This window comes from Montipora foliosa, chromosome 6, assembly GCF_036669935.1.
Source record: "Montipora foliosa isolate CH-2021 chromosome 6, ASM3666993v2, whole genome shotgun sequence".
Classification (NCBI taxonomy): domain Eukaryota; kingdom Metazoa; phylum Cnidaria; class Anthozoa; order Scleractinia; family Acroporidae; genus Montipora; species Montipora foliosa.
Window position 1 is genome coordinate 38,208,777 of NC_090874.1, and position 17,500 is coordinate 38,226,276.

A 17,500-nucleotide genomic window follows, 5' to 3' on the forward strand; every position below is an offset into this window, starting at 1 on the left:
CTGAAGTCAAGCCCTGTTTCGCAGGGTTAGTGTTGGGATGGGAGACCAAAACAATAAACCCCTCATAAAAAACAGAAACATCTGACCGAAAATACTATTAACGCTAACAAATGCGAACTCAGCAAGGTACAGATTCTGTTAGCGTGCTTTATGCAAAACAAATATTGATGAAAAAGCAAATAAATATTGATACACAGTTTTCAGAAAGAGCAGAAGGAAGTTTCCCGGACGGTCGATCGAGAATAAAATATTTACGACATGAAAACAACATTAATTTTGAACCTTGAATATAGATCGTTTTCACTGTCACGCAATAAAAAAAATAAATCAAAAACTATCCAGTGCAAAACGCTAAGAAATTGTTATAAATCTTATAGAAGATAAAGAAATAAGACACTTGTCCAAGTTTTAGGCCTCTGCGTTTCCCCAAACTTCAGATATTTGTCGAAATGTTTCGCAGAAATTTACAGAGCCCAGTATGAAAACGCCATATTGGTGTACCTCAGTGGTAGCCGGAAAATAGTGTAAACATCTGGAACTGACTTTGGCTATCTAGGCGACTGATTATCACTACTGAAAAAACAAGCATTTACATAAGCACTTTTCCTAATGCTCTAACTTCTAAAAGGGCTCAAAATCATGAGATAAGTATATATTTTTCAACAAACTTGATCGTAGCTTTGTGTCACGCACCTACATAATCCGGAAATTCAAAATGCTCTGGTTTCCAAACGAAGCACGCTATTGAGCTGTGAAATTGTCAACAGATATAGATATGCCGCCTCTTATGCCTGATGAGGATAAAAACTTTGGTGGATCTTTAGTTTTATATTTTGGAAGGTGATGACGTCACGTGAAAACGATCTATAGAATATAAAAAGTTACGATCAGCGACAAACATTTTGGGAGATTTTTGCTACGTTCAAGTAAATTGCAAAATCGAAAGTGACATGGCCGGAATTCAGCGGGCGCCGTGATTAAGTTACCGTGGCATGTTTACTCGCCAAACAGTGAAGCATCTGTGTCAAATGATGGCAAGATACCGGGTTTTTGTAAGTTTCTTTTTCTGTCAAGTGTTATAAAGTTTGACAATGAAATGAGCGAAGTCAAAACAAAGATCACAATCGCCCAACTCTTGTTTATGCAAAGTCAAAATTTACTCTCCAAGACGCATACGACGTTATTTATCACCAGGTAATTCCATCATTTTGGAAATAGCAGCTACTTTATTATTCATTTGCATCACAAGTTTTCACTGATTTTGGGCCTCATTTTGTTGAAACTCAAGCACGCTTCCAACAGGCCTGTGAACCCTTCCTGCTTACAGAGCAATACTAAAAAACTTCTCCCATATCACATTTGAACCTTAAGCTCGAAAATTCAATACACAACATGATATTATAATTCACAAAGGCAGAAAATACCACAGAATCCTTTTCCAGCGAAAATTTTATTGAAACAAACAACATATTTGCTCTTAGAGGCGAAAACCTCTTCCTATTTGATTGCGTGCGTGAAGACAAGAAACTCAATTGTGTCAAATTACCATGTACTTCAGGTAAATACTGCTCACTTTGATTTCGTCTCGACGGGCGATAGATTGTTGTCGAAGTCCAGTACTCGTCACTTTTGAGATTCATGCCTAGTTTATCCAACCGACTTTCCATTATTGAGCTCCATAAGGGTATATTTTGTTTAAGGATCCACTAAAACGCCATTCGCGTTGCATGACTTTCGACGCCATTGCAGGCTAAGTTAATGATTCTACTGTGTCCACAAGAGAAATCTACGCAGTTCCACTACCCTCTCGATCCTAAGAAAATACGCGCAGAAGGCTCTATACACAAAGACACTACTTACCAGGGGAGTGACAGGCAAGACTTTTACCGACACGGAAAAAAAAAAAAAAAAAAAAAAAAAAGAAAAAAAAGAAAAAAAAAAAGAAAACAAACAAACTAAACGTAGACCTCGACTGGTTTGCCCATAGGCAACCCAGTAAAAACCGAGGTGCGAACTCCCCTAAACTACAACTGAGATAGCGAAAATTTTGCTGATTCATTTATATGAGAACAATTAAAATGCGATTTATTATTACGCAACGATATGAAAATTGTGACCTGAACTATGACTATGATATCTGACTTATCCATCAAAGCAGCCTTAGAGCTAAATAACTAGTTCTCGACGAAAATGATTTCACAATTTGAAGGATTTCGCATTTTCATCAGCACAGAAGATCAGACCAAAACTGACTTACATGACTTCCTCTTTCCCTTTGTCAAATTCAGGTTTGTAGCAAGCATTGTGGTTGTATCTGCGGCTGGGGAACTTGAGACTCGAAGAAAGTCCCAGTATGCTGAGCAATAGTAAAAGGAACTTCATTTTTAGGACGACTGAACGAAGAAGTTGAAAACTGAAGTGATTTCACGAGGACAGGAAGACCCTTTCGTACCCGGCTTTGTTGTTGTTGTTGTTGTTCTCGTGCTCATCACGGGACTAACCCACGTGACTTTACCTTGACCCAGCTCACAATTGGATATCACGGTCAAGATGGCGACTCGATTTCTGTATGAATTGGCTTTCCTCCAGTTCGATTAGCACTCTAAAATTGCAGGTTGAGTAAAATTTTGCGTTGAATGATATTATAGTAATCACCTATAAATTTAGGAGACAAATCTGTAATGTGAGCAAGCTTTTCTATAAAAAAAACAAAATCCCTGTAATAATGAAAGTTACGCTGGTTGTGCGATTGTGAGGATATAATTTTATTTATATATTTTCTGTTTTACCAGTAGCCAGAACCATCGCAAGGTTCGGGTTCGGTAGCCATTTTTTGCAGCTTAAAAACTTATCATGTACGAACACAGATGTTTTCATTATTTCGCACGCGCATTATTTTATGTATATATGTATATACATAAAATCCCCTGGGTTTCCTTTTTCTCAATAACTATGTATTTGTATGTTATTTTGAAATTGTATTATTTGTTACCTCACTTTTGAAATTATATAAGAACGCTTGAGGGTGTAACGGTCATTCACCCACCCTGCAAGCAGAGCCTCCTTTTGTCTTTTTCTTTACTGAGGAGGAGAAAAGGAGGCTCTGCCCGAATCGCGTCAACTCTTTGAAGCCGCCTCAGCCCGAACTTCTGGACTAGTCAATCTTGTTTTCTCTCGTCAAACCGGTTTTTCCAGTGCGAGCGTCCGTTTAGTGACAAAACCGATGGTTATAATTGAGCCCGCTGTACCATGAAAAACCAAGATAGCGGCGAGATCTGGCATATTAGGCTTTGGTTCGAGACTGTATCCTGGCAACATGCAGCGCATATTCAATAAAGATCTTACTCGATTCATGCAGAGCCTTTCTCGAGAATGCCAAAATCGAGCATACAAAAGAAAGGCTCTGCTAGCAGGGTGTCATTCACCCTGATGTAGGTAGCTGTTTGCCACCGAAACATAGGGGTTTTTGTTTAAAACTTGTCTTTTCTCTTGTGTTTAAGTATAAGGTTACCGAGAGAGTTTTTTAAACAATGTGTTGGATGCTTGTGAAAAAAAAAATTATATATATGATTTTACCATTTCATTTGCACGTCTGCTGATAGAGTGCTCAATAGTAGAACCAGAGCGTCACATCACCTGGGTGTATGACCTTGGAGCACAGCTTACAGCCAGCTGGAATCAGCTGTATGCTGGTTTTTGCTGAGGGAAGAAGACTGGAGAACCCGGAGAAAAATCCTTGAAGCAGAGTAGAGAACCAACACAAACTCAACCCAATTTATATGGGGTCAGGTCTGGGAATCGAACCTGGGTCACATTGATGGGAGGCAAGTGCTGTCGCCACTGCACCAACCCTGCAACCTTTTAATTGAAGCACAAGCATTGTTCAAACTATTTTATTACACGTAGATAACTTTCTGCATCTTCCTCAGCTCAGGTCAAGATTATCTGTTATTAATAGAAATTACTGTTACTATATGGCTTTTTATACAGCATTCTCATAATTTAATCTGTTTTATCCTCTACAATGTAGAGGTCAATGTTGTCATTATCAGGTGCATGTCTTATGATCCTTGAAATAAGTCATGTGTTATTAAGATAAAATTTATCTTAATAACACACCCCTAATCCTAACGTCTCTTAATACTTTTGTCACCAGGTTGCAAGCAACATTTTAAAAAAGACTATGCCTTTTAAAATTTTATTTCAGGTGAAATTGTGATGAAGGACCACTACCATTATAAATTATGTTGAATTTCAAGTTATCTACTGGTAGCTGTCCAGAAAATTCCTCTTACTGCAGTTAACAGGCCTGTTACAATATTACAACTTGCAGCCATTCAAGGAATATGAACAAGAAAGAATGAAGGGTATCCTGATAATAAGCTCATTACCTGATATAATTTTTATCCATGCTGACAAGGGATTTATCAAACACGTCAATAAGCTTTCACATGATGCTTGTTTCATTGATAAAGACCATAATGATGCTGAAATGGATATGTCTGCATTGTCTCAATTACTTTCACCAATGATTACATCATTAACTTACATGAGTGATTTGGGAAACCCTTATTCATCAATCCTCTGTGAAGATGGCACATTGTTTGTCTTTCAGCAGGTTTGTATGGCTAATTATTATGCAGTGCAATACAAGTGTAAAGTGCAGGTTGCAGGTCATTGTTTTACCATAACTGAAAGAACTCAAACCTTTACAAAAATTTAATGCTAACCTTAGGATTAAACATTATCTAAAGCATAGTGTAATTAGCCTTAGTGTTAGCAGTAGCAAAGGTTTGGGTTGTTTCAGCTATGAACAATGACCTGCAACCCTAGTATTATAACGTCCAACTTGCAACCTGTAGTTTACACCCTCCAGTAATACAAGCCCAATGTTCTATCACAGATAAACTTGATGCAAAACCGATGTATAGTAATTAATTTTTGTTGAACTGAATTATTGTTAGAAAGATGAATCACATGGATAAAATGTTTATCACTCATTGAATAACAATAATTACCATTTGGTGTAAGACAAAATTGCAAATGGAGTATAAGTTAACTTTCAATTATAATGCCTTTCTTGGATGAAATCTAGCCTTATTGTCTTGACTACTACCATATTTGGTATCAGTAGAATGTAAGAATTCAACAGCTTTTGTACACTTCTATCAAAGTTTATATCAGATCTGCCCTTCTGGTGCAAGAAGCTATGCAACCATAATCCAATCGAAAGTCAGATTTTAAATTGTGGTTTGATGTAAAATTGAAATTATTGGCTTGAGAAATGCATTATTTCCAAAGACTGTAATAATAGTTGTACTGAGTACATCAACTTGGGTTTCAGAACTTGAATTTCAAGACTCGAGTAGCCACAGGACGAGAGTTGGGATGCAGCTCTGTGTGACTTTTCCGCACATAATTTTATGGGGCAATAAGTAAATTCTCTCAGACTTCAATATTTTTTATACTATTTAATTTGCTTATTTCCTGATTAATTTCTTTTACAGTGATTGTTATTATTTTTTTTAAAAAGGCAACAGAAACACTACAAGGGGAAATTGATTTTTGTGAATCTTGTGGATATGCCGGAAAATATGCAATGATTCCAAAGAAACATTCATTGTAGTAAGTGGAACATCTTCAGCAAATGTAAAGAGGCCCGAAAAAAAAAAAATGTTATATCTGATTGTTTTATCTAACATGCAAACCTCAAACGTTTGAACTGGCATTCAGTCAGAGGGTAAACCACTTCTTGCCTCTTGTTCAATTAATTATGGAAATCAAATTTGCAGTTGTGAATTGACATCTCTTCTGGTTGTAATGCAAGGGACAATGGAACCACTTCTTGAATCAAGAATTTAATGCCATGTTTTTTTGTATCTAGTTTGATGACCTGGTGTTTACAGCAGTAAATGGCGACGGTGAGGAATCGGAAGATTTTCTGAAAAGGAAACTATCTGTTTTATACAAATTAACAACTATGCATTATGGAGCATCACTTGACCTTCTCAAACCTGAAATATTGTCAGCGCAGAAAAAGGCGTGGAAAACACTGGGGAGTTTAATAGATTCATGGGTGTTCCTGTCATCTCAGCAGCAGAGCTTCTTGGTTGAAGCAGTTGAGCGCATACATGTAAATCACAGCCTCAGCGAGATGAGTATAAGTTTGTTGAACACTGCACTTAGTATGGCCAGGAGTAAAGGTAACCAAAATGTGGTACATGCATTGCTGCTTGTTAACACCAAGCTTCTCGCTTTGTACTCAAGGTAAGATGTCACTTTGGTTGTCATGTCAGGTGGGAGAATGAACGATTCACTGCTGTTTGAATCCTCTTACTGTATTTTGCTCAAAACTTCAAATGTGAAGACTAAATAAGTTGTTTTGCAGAGTATGGCAACTGAGTCTACTAAAATGCATACCATAATATGCAGACTTGTCCAGAAATGCAAGCAATCAGATGCACACTACATGTACATGTAGGTTTAATAGCTGTCATGAACTGTCCACTGTCCCCATCTTCAGCATCACTCCTTTATAGGAAATAATGCAGACAATTTATGTCACAAAGTGTCCACTGAACTCTGCTTCTTGAGTGAAGATAAACTGCTCCAGATTTTGGTGCAGGGATGGCACAGTGGTGAGAGCACTCGCCTACCCCCAGTGTGGCCCGGGCTCTATTCCCAGACTTGGTGTCACATGTGGGTCGAGTTTGTTGGTTCTCTACTTTGCAAAGAAAGATTTTTTCCGGGTACCCTGGTTTGCCCTCTCCTCCAAAACCAACATTTGACTTGATTTGTGTTAATTGTTCATTTCATTTTATAGTGTCCCCAATTAATGCTTCAGCACTAGAATGACTACACACTTAAAGAAAGTTGAACCTTTCCTTTTCCTTCCTAAAGTTCCTTACCCGAACCTAAAAATATCACTAAAACTAACTGTAACTTTATTGTTGGAAAGAAATAGCAAATTCTTAGACTTAAAGGGATGATTCATATTGGATATCAAAATTGGGCATTCATCTGATTACTTCATTATTCTCATTTCAGTTTCTAGATAATTGAGTGATATGTAGGAGACATGAAACCAATAATTTTCAACTTGACATCATGGTGGTCATGTTGGCGTCACAAAGGGCTGAATCGCATAATCTAGAGCCAGACATTTCAGATGTCCTGCAATAAACTCCGCAGAATTTAGCCGAAGTTTGCCTTCTGACAATTTGACTGTTCTCCATGTGCCATCACACTAGCGTTTTGTTTATCTTCAGTCTGTGCTGGAAATAATTTTTCTTTATTCAGAGGACATATGTCCTTTCAAATCTTCCTTTTGGTCGGACATTTGACAAATTGGACCGGACATAATTTATTGACTGACAACACCTTGAAGAAGAGAACTCAAGATGTGCTGGTGATATGTTTGGTCATCGTGTCCGATCATAATGTGAAATTGGCCGGACATTTTCAAAATTTGGTCGAACAATGTCAGATGACCGACTATTATTTCCAGCACTGATGTTTGACAAATCCGAAATGTTTAAACCCAAATTCTAGTGTAACATAATTATGGGAATTAACCCTGTGACTAATCAGGGACATCCCTGATGATGCCATTGAGTAGCGAAAGCTTGGACTTTTAGTGTTTTAGTATTTTACAGTAGTTCAAGGCCACATTAGTTTTATTCTTTTAGTCAAAATGCTACTGAAGGACAACATCCAAAGATAACCAGTTATTGTATTCTCAGTTGTTTGGCTCCATTGGTCCCTTGGTCCCTTTGAAGTTTGGCTGTCCTCTGGAATGTTTAGCAGACTCAAAAATTCATAATCGCTCTAGGACAAGTCAAGCGACGACAGGTTTTTGGCAATAAGTAAACAAGTTTTGATTTGTCTGGTTCTAAAGTGATTTGGCCCTAAATAAAGAAACAGAGGCTATATTTGTGAGCCTGACTAATCTTTCGCACTTAAGCTCTATTTGTATGCAAACTTTTTCTTTCATTTGGATTAAAAAAATGGTTGCTAATGCTGAGTGAAAACCACAAGCAACATCATTTTTTTGTGTCAGTGTTGTTGGTGTAGCCATCATGGTCAGAAAGACCACATAATAATGTCTTTTTTAATAAAAGGACTTCCCCCACTAAGTCATTATTGTGGTAGTGGGCCTTTGTATTAATTTTGATCAACTGATTCTAGCTCTCTTTCTTGTGTTTTTAGTCGAAATGCCTCGGAGCTGAAAGCAGTTGACATCCTCATGATTACTGTCCTCCTTCATAACATCTTCCCACACTCCAAGCAACCCATACCACTATCACTTAATAGGACTCCACCACCAATGGCTCACTCAGTGGTCCACAAAGGATGTTCATCCACGTTGCATCATATTTTCGCTGACTCACTGAAACAGGAAGGTCCCTACATGCAGAGACATTGTTCAGTTACCTCTACACATTCAAATCCTGTTGACATCAAAAAGTCTTCACAGAGAACAAATGAGGGAACTGAGGATCTGTGTTACCCTGGCTCGTCTCTTGAAGATGAGTTTTATTCGCCTCCGTCATCACCAACTCACATGAGTCCAATCCAGAAAAGGGCAGAAGCCACATCAAAGACTGGAAAGACTACAATTCTTAAGGAACATTTTTTCACACCAACAGCCGCTACTCCTGAAATCTTGAGGAAAATGGTAAAGTCTGCTATGAGTCTAGTGGACCATCAGGCCGGCGCTTATCTCCGGTTACTGTAGCATGAAGCGACTAGGAGTATTCCTACTCCCCCCTGGATGGGATGCTAGTCTATCGCAGGGTTATCCCCAGCATCAAATTTGTCGATAACCATTTATACACCTGGGTGAAGAGAGGCACTTTTAGAGCAAAGTGTTTTGCCCAAGAACACAACACAATGACCCGCCCAAGGCCCGAACCAGCAGGCTAAACCGTGATTGGTATTAATTTAGGTCATGAAGAAAATGATGTTAGAAATAATAATGAGTTTGGAAATTATGTTATATTTTAATAGCACATGGGAAAGAGCACCTTCTGGAGAAGAACATCTAGAAGCAGGTCACTTGGTAGGGGCTTGGGGGGGGAGGGGGGGGGTATGAAATAGAACTTATGTTCCCTTGGGGGGATTGTGTACATGCAGCTGGTGACCCATTTGATTGTCCAGTAGTATGCCATTGGCCTATTCTTTCACCTTGGCTTGATTAGAAGCAAGGCTGTGTCCATGTCTTTGTGTCAAGACAAAAACCCTAAGGGCAACAACAGTAGGTGTTGCATTATACAACATGTTTTGTTGCCAGTTGTCAATAATAAATTATCATTAATAACAAGATGCAATATTTCAAACAGAAAGAATGAAAGAAGAGTCATAATGTGTCCTGCACGTGGCACTGGAATCTGAAGAACAGATTAATTTTTTTAATCTTTCACAGCTCACTACATAATTACAAGCTTTCAAGATAATTGCACTCTGACTGAATCATATATCATGTAAACGTTTCAATTCATATACTGGGTGATGTCTTATTTCTTTGTTGACTCATGACACAGCTCAATCCAGAATGTTCTTTCCTAAAATAATATAACTATCACCAATGTCTCGGTCATTGTCACAAGCATGTAAGGTCTGAACCTTGTGTAAGTTTAAATTAGAACTTTCAGAACAGTTTGGCTGGTTACAGATTGATCTCTACGATACTTGATGTAATGAACCCAAATATCCTATTAGATTGGATTAAGGACACAGACTGTATTTGTTTTAATTTTCTTGTATTATTGTATTGTAGAGGGCAGAAGAAACAGTAGGTGAGACTGATGAAGATGAGCTTGAGATCTCTGATAGGCAGCATGAATATTACCGTCAGCCAGTGTTCTTAAGTTCTGACAAGTGTCCTTATCTACCTCACGAACTTCACTTTGTTCGCCTTGGTACAGGGACAGTGCTGGTCCTTGTGAGCGAGGTAAGCTAATACTATAATCAAGGCCTAATAATAATAATAATAATAATAATATCGCTTTGATGATCCATACGATGTTTTTGAAATTCATATTTAATCAATACATGTTTCGGATGAAACATCATCCATCGTCAGTTGACAAATGAGAAATAAACTAAAGTTGAGCAATAAATAGTGTAACAAAGTGAGATATAACATGAATAATTAAGGATGAAGGCGAGAACAGAATAAAAACACCCAGCCACAAAACAAAACAGAAACTGTTTAGGCTAAGAAAAGAAACTAATTAGTACGAAAGGGATAAATTAAGATGTTTGACTTGGGAATTTAAAGATGGCTGCTCCCAAAGGATATGCATGGCTTCTTTGATTTTCAATTGGAAACGTGTGGAAGCAGAGTCGAGGATTTTAAAACAGTCTTCTGAACACCGGGAGCGACAATTTTCAGAACCTCTCAAGTGCTTAAATATGTGGGAATGTTTGTCGGAGGCGAGATGTTCACGGATCCGAGTGGCGAAATGTCTATTGGTTTCACCAATATAACAGGCATTACAGCCTGCACATGAAAACTTGTAAATGACTCGCGATCGTAAACCCGCAGGGATAGGATCCTTCGCCCCAAACCAACTCCTAATTTTAAACGGGGTCAACACCAACTTAATTTCCAGGTCACTGCAAAATTTGTTGACTAATTTCTTAATTCTGCGTTTAGTTATGATGGAAAAGGGACCGATGTACGGTAATTTAAAATACAAACAATTGTCCTTCCAAGCAACACTCTGAGAGGAATCGGAGGTAAAGTAATTGTTGAGAAATTTTCTAACAACATTCTCGATAACGCTAGAAGGAAACAATTCTTCCTTAATGTTTTGGTGAGGTTGCTTATGTCCAAGTGAAAACCAGTCCAAGTATTATTAATTTTAAATACTCGGTCAACCAGAGTGCGTACTAGTCCTAATTTGTAACTGAAAGGTACAAAGCTGTAATAATTAGTGAGAAGACCGGTGTAGGTCTTCTTGTGGAAAACCGAGGTAATAATGCCCTGATTACTATGGTTATCTAAAAGCACATCTAAGAAGGGAAGCTTGTGGTTTTCTTCCTTCTCCATAGTAAACTTGACGTTAGGATGCTGGCTGTTGATATAACTAAAGAAAGATAAAGCATCCTGCTCGGTATTAAACGAAGCAAAGGTGTCGTCGACATATCTACGGTAAAACTTGATACCAGAATTAAGAAATTAGTCAACAAATTTTGCAGCGACCTGGAAATTAAGTTGGTGCTCACCCCTTTTAAAATTAGGAGTTGGTTTGGGGCAAAGGATCCTATCCCTGCGGGTTTACGATCGCGAGTCATCTGATAATTTGCCGACTGGTTAGACTGTGGACAGTCTCTCTTTTGCTCTAGAATCGTTGAAACGAATGCGTACTTTGAACTTTTAATGGCTGAAACTGCGGGTCACAAATACTGCGGGCATTGGTTGGAGTGAAAAGAGAGACTCGCTTCACAAATGACCGCGGTATTTGCAACCTGCAGTTTCAGCCATCATGAATGCTCATTCTTTTCAACGATTTTGAGCAAAAGGGAGACTACTGGTAGTATACCGACTGGTTGGCTTGTCGTAACTGATGAGGAAGTGCTGCTTTTGTAATTACGTTTGAAAGGGGTAAGACTTCCAAAGCGTTTTGTATGTCAGAACTATAAGACTGTAGGTCCTGGGTCACAGTTCTTGCTCATAATGAGTCTTTGTGAAATGTTAAAGAACCGCACTCACTGTCTAGTAGCTAGGAGGAGATGGTAGGGAAGTAGGCACCATTCTTCTGGCCTGGTGTTGTGCAAGAAAATGACATATTTTTATTCCCTAATTCAATTAAATGCACAAAAATCAATTTCCCAAGCAACCTTCTCAAGTAGTCCCGAAATTGTACATGTACATGGACGATGGCAAACGAATGACCTTGCTTGAAATCGTAGTGGCTGAGCATAGCAATAGAGGGCCCCCATCAATTAAGTATGGGCTGAGCTTTCTGACATAGAAAATTAATTTTGCAGCAACTTTTGACAAAGTTGAAAACCTGGCATTTTTTTATTTCCAGGAAGGACATGATTTGCATTTCTGTTATTGTGTTTTTTACAGACAAAGCAAAGTGCTGTTGCATTGCATATTTACCAAACATTACAGTCATTGGCTTGTATCAAGCCTTCTGCTGGACAGAGTCGGCGAACACAACAGCAGGCTCAAGTCCTTATGGAGAGATTGGAAACCTCTGTTAGGAAAGTTCTAGAAGCATTGAGGACCACTCTTGGGGTAGGAAGGGTACAGATGTGCGAAAATAACAATTTACAAACGAGAAAGCCGTTGACGTCCTTTTTCGTGTTAGAAAACAAGAACAAGCAAACAGCATTTTGTTCTTCATATCCTTGCGTGCCTTATAACAGAACAAAGCACCGTAAAGACTTTTTAAGATTTGTTTTATGATAGAAAAAGTGTAGTTATCTGTTAAGTTTTCTTGCGAAACGACCATTTATCAATGTTTCCGGTGACGTCAGCACAGAGCTTTGGACTACGTACTGTAAGGCGCACTTGTTCATTATGTACGTTTGCACCAATGCAAGCTAACGTAAGCTCATTGCTTTGAGCTGCTGTGAAGCACGCAGCTTAGGTCAATCACAGTTCTTATATTAGGTGAAATTTAAAAGCATTGCTCCCACTCCATCCACCATTCCCTTGCCCTGCGTGGTCGACTACCATGCGGACTTCTTCACAGACAACCCTGTTCACGGCCAAAAAGGGGTTGCAGGGATGGCGCAGTGGTGAGAACATTCGCCTCCCACCAATGTGGCCCGGATTCGATTCCAGACTCGGCGTCATGTGGGTTGAGTTTGTTGGTTCTCTTTTCTGCACCGAGAGGTTTTTTCTCCGGGTACTCCGGTTTTCCCCTCTCCTCAAAAACCAACATTTGACTTCAGTGATTTGCGTGTCCCCAATTAGTGCTCCAACGCTAGAACGAGAAAGTTCCTTTTCTTTCCTTTTTTTTCCCCACCCATTTTTGCATATGGAAAAGCAAGCACTCAAGTGGTCGGCATATTCCTTATGTTTACAGTGAGAGCCTGTTCGCTCTTGTCACCAGCGGCCGCGTCTTTCTACCCTTACCTGGGCCGTCCCCTTTTTATCTCTGTTTACCGTCAAAGCAAAAACAACAAAAAGAAAATCGGAAAAAAAAGTTATAAGCTGCAGAAACAATCGAGTCGCCGGGAGCAGAAACGAGTAGAGAGTTAGTACTAACATATTTTCCTCCCACTTGGACAGAAAGTCTCTCCTGCGGGAGAGTGTGACATTTACTCTGGGGTTGAAGTTAAAACTGAAACTCTGCAGTGGCAAAACCAATGTTTCTATTTCGTAGTAAAAGTTTAAAAGATGTTTTCAGTACTAAGTCATGACCTTCCTCATATTTGTTTTAGTTTTTTTGAAAATGCCTACGCACATTGCTTTAAAGTAGCTACCGAATTCGTCCCATCTAATTAAACACAGTTCGCATTCCAGGGTAGTAGAGTCTTCCACATTTTTAAACTAATTATCTCTAATCACGATGGAAAACATACTTAGCAATATAAATGTGGTTGAGTGAAGACAAGTTAAAAAGGAAAGCAGCTATCGCGATCATGACCGTTAACTTTATAAGCGGACAGCCTTGCGTTTGTAAGTTGGCGTGTGAAAATGTCCCCGTTTGGGAAAACTGCGCTTCTTTGCAAGTTTGGAGAGCGCTTTGGTATCGAACGATTCCCGGCCAACCGTTTTGCTTATAAGAGCCCGCGACAAAAAAAGGTACTGAAGTATTAGAATTTACATACACTCTTTTTTACCTTAAGGTTGATGGGCTAAAAATCTTGCATAAGCTTTCAATTGATTCGCCGTCTATAGGGGTTTCCTTGACAGTGCCTGCGGGATTTTTTTTTTGGAGACTTTAGGAAATGCTTGATACGGTTCGTTGATGTAACCTTTGTCAGATCTGCAATCTCTTTTTGCCGTCAAACCCTAAATTTTGTATTTTCCATTTATATCGACAAGAATAACTTTTCGGTTGCTCCAATAGCAAAGTGGATCCCTTCACTTTTTATGGGTAAATTTTGGAGTACCAGGAGGACACAGAAGACCCAATTGTTACCATCACCAGAATTGGTTCGGAAGATAATTGACACGAAGCTATGCAAAGGAGACGATGAACCCAAACACTTAAGAACTGTGTCCCGCATCGATCCAAACAAATAAGCGGTTGTGGAGGGCTACATGGTATCTCCATTTGTGGCCGCCATATATTTTTTTCAGCTCGTTCACAACCAGTTCCGTTGCCCTGTCTATACAAAATGACTGGTTCATTGCCGGAAGCGTGGCAATAAGACCCTTTATTACGAATACAAGCACATTTTCCAAACTTAATCTTGACTGCACATCTGACCTTTTCTAGGTTGCTGTTGAGAACCAGATCCGTACATTATGCTACCGCTGGGAACTGGTTAAAAGAGGCAATTTAGCGAGCTTTCTCGTTTCTCCAGTTGGTACGGAGATGTCTCCTCAACTTGAAGCATCTGTTGGGGAAATGGCAAGAAGTCTAAAATCACTGTTTGGCGTGCTGTTCTGTACGAACAAAGGCGAGTCTGCTATCAGTGCACAGCAAGTCCAAACCATTGCGCAAATCAAGATGATGCTTCAAACTCAGCTGGCAGATTTCGAGGATTACTTGCTTGTCAAAGGACAGAGAAACGTTACAATGACAACGTATCCTTTTAATAAAAGTACTTTTGACGAAAAGGTAACACGAATTGAGGACCATTCTGATTTGTCTATGAAATGTGGCTTTGTATCTCCTTAGTGAAGAGGATTCAAAGGTAATTGCTAAAGGACGCTTCATATGCGATAGGTCGATTTTAAATCGTCTTGTAAATCATGTGAAATACCTCGATGTTACAGGATAATTCCGAGAAAACGCAACTACTGAACTTAAACGTGCAACGTGGCTTTCCACTCGCAAACACACTGAACACAGGGCCCAAAAGCGCGGTTTACGGTCTAATACACTACAAATCGCGTGTGTGAATACATTGCTCCTGAGCAAGCTCAAACGTTTTAGTGAGCTTGGCGTGGCCACGATCTTCTAGTCGCCGGCTAAGGGGGAACAAGCAAATCGAGAGTAGATGAAAGTGATAATTCCTATTCATATTCATGACTCGTACACAAGAATGGGTGTGCAGCTCGAACTGTGAGCCTGAGTGTTTAATGCCGTCCGAGTATCGTTACAAAGCTCAGATAAGACACTAGGTACAAGGTAAACATAAAGTAAGAACCACTCAGGCTAAAGCATGTGCAACCGCCTGATACGCAAACCCAAAAACCCAGTGGGAAAATAGGAACGTATTCTCCAACCAAATGCAGGCGCACTAACCTCTGGGGTTAGAGGTAATATAAGATTTCCAGACATACAAAGTGATCTAAAGTAAAATTTGAAAGTTCGAGAGCTGAGATGAATACATTACATCCTGACAAACCTTATATATCTAAATAACAATAGACTAATTCAATGCCATAGCGGCACCCGTGCATTTCATTCCAACAGGAAAATATTTACATTCTTTGTCGCTTTCACTTACAGTTCAGCTCCGCCGAATGTAAATACATTTATATGGCCATTGTAACACTTCATAATTATTCAAAATGGTGGTGGCCGGAAAATTTGGGAACGAAATTTGGCGATTCTAAAATTAATCTATTCCTGATACAAACGCTGTCTTTGAAAAAATATAAGCAAATTTGATTGTAAACATTTTCCCTGTGGTTTTAAGTTACGATCATGGTAAAGTCGATGAGAACTCTCCTAGAACACTAGCATTTAATGAGGAAAAGGTAGCTCTGGAAAACTAGAGTGAACAAAGGCTAAATCCAATTTCATCGTTTATCCTAGACAGTACACTGGTTTGTACAAGTGGAATGAAGGAAACAATAACGTTAGAGTTTAAAAAACGTGATTTGTAGTTTTCCATGGCATATTTATGGAGGTCAACAACGTAGATCTTAAGGTCTTTGTTCTCTGATTTAACACTCGTCGCGCTTTTCTGCTTTGCTCCTCAATCCAGTGTCGGCAGCACGAATGTGGTTTACCCCTCTGCGCTGAGACCAACGCTGCTCACTCTCCATTCTTTTTTCTTCAGTAACCATCTGTTGTTCGGAAGGTAGCCGTCAACTTCCTCTTTATTGAGGCGGTGGCGATATTTGGGAACAGCGATTGTACTGTGGAGGGAGCACTCTCCTCCCACCAAGGTGGCCCGGGTTTCCTTCGAAGGCATCACTATTCTCCGAGCGGTTTTTCTCCATTTACCCCGGTTTTCCCCTCTTCTCAAAAGGCAACCTACGGTTTGATATGAGTTGATATCTGTGCAGTGTCCCCAGTTAATGCCTCAGCGGTAAATAAAGTTGACACGTACAAATTGCCCATGTAATGCTTTGTTCTTGTATTTAGACATTCTGTCTTCAGACACTTCTATTTTTGTAGGCCCCTCCTCCAAAATATTTTCATCCGATACGAGACGAAGTAATCTTTCCTTACTTTCTCCAATGTATCTAAACAGACTGCCCACTTCAATGTTCACACAGTCTTCTACACTTAATAATCCACGCCCTCCCGCTGCTCTTTTCAGATACAGTCTATCTACGTCGGCTTTTAATAATAATAATAATAATAATATTATTATTATTATTATTATTATTATTATGATTATGGTGGTGATGATGATGATGATGATGATGATTGTGTAAGGAACGTTTATGTTAATCTTGTTGTTTTTCCAGACAAGAATTTATTCGCTGCGATTCAATGTTACAGAACCTTTAGTTTTGTTTTCAGCCAGCGGTTTTCGCCTTTATACCCATCGTCCCTTGCGCGGATTAAAAAAGCATGTGCTCTTGAAAAATGGCGCCGTTGTGTTTCAGCGCTTGTATTTTTGTCCGGAATTTGGTTCACGTTAATCTTAGTTTTCACGGGACGGTGTCGATGCTCAGAATGGCAAAAAACGAGCAACAACGTATGTATGAACAGTGTGAACAGTGTGAAGTTTATTTCTCATTCTGCTTGTATTTTTAATGTTGTTCGCTTCGTATATTACAAAGTACATTTTGTAATTTCCGTCACTTAGGTTTTACCTAGCTGTATTCTAGCTACATTCTAACTACGAATAAACGGAGTTGAAACGTCCGTTGTGCACTTCTTGGATCGACGCCGTTACAGTAAAACGTTGTTGGAGATAGTCTTCAAGTTGCCAGCCGACCGGGAGATTGAAAGTGTGTTTTCAAGTTGTCTTCGAACAGTGTGCATTAAATTTTGTTCGCTCCAAGTTGCCAGCCGACCGGGAGATTGAAAGTGTGTTTTCAAGTTGTCTTCGAACAGTGTGCATTAAATTTTGTTCGCTCCAAGTTGCCAGCCGACCGGAAGACTAAAAGTGTTTTTTCAAGTTGTCTACGGTGAACGGTGAGATTGAAAGTGCAAATTACTGCAACTTTTGTTTC

The 17,500-nt window shown here is 39.3% G+C and overlaps 2 protein-coding genes across 2 annotated transcripts in view; one reads left to right on the forward strand and one right to left on the reverse strand.

Annotated features, from left to right (window-relative positions):
• Positions 1-2,493, reverse strand: part of LOC138007296 (cathepsin Z-like) — a 14,740-nt gene extending 12,247 nt beyond the window's left edge. Inside the window, exon 1 of the mRNA XM_068854115.1 lies at positions 2,258-2,493. Within this exon, the coding sequence (XP_068710216.1) occupies positions 2,258-2,382 (125 nt within the window). The 5' untranslated portion in view covers positions 2,383-2,493. The remainder of the gene's footprint in view (positions 1-2,257) is intronic.
• Positions 2,492-17,500, forward strand: part of LOC138007295 (BLOC-3 complex member HPS1-like) — a 28,793-nt gene continuing 13,784 nt past the window's right edge. Inside the window, exons 1-7 of the mRNA XM_068854114.1 lie at positions 2,492-2,614; positions 4,208-4,618; positions 5,885-6,267; positions 8,209-8,677; positions 9,779-9,952; positions 12,083-12,253; positions 14,412-14,722. Of these exons, the coding sequence (XP_068710215.1) occupies positions 4,361-4,618; positions 5,885-6,267; positions 8,209-8,677; positions 9,779-9,952; positions 12,083-12,253; positions 14,412-14,722 (1,766 nt within the window). The 5' untranslated portion in view covers positions 2,492-2,614; positions 4,208-4,360. The remainder of the gene's footprint in view (positions 2,615-4,207; positions 4,619-5,884; positions 6,268-8,208; positions 8,678-9,778; positions 9,953-12,082; positions 12,254-14,411; positions 14,723-17,500) is intronic.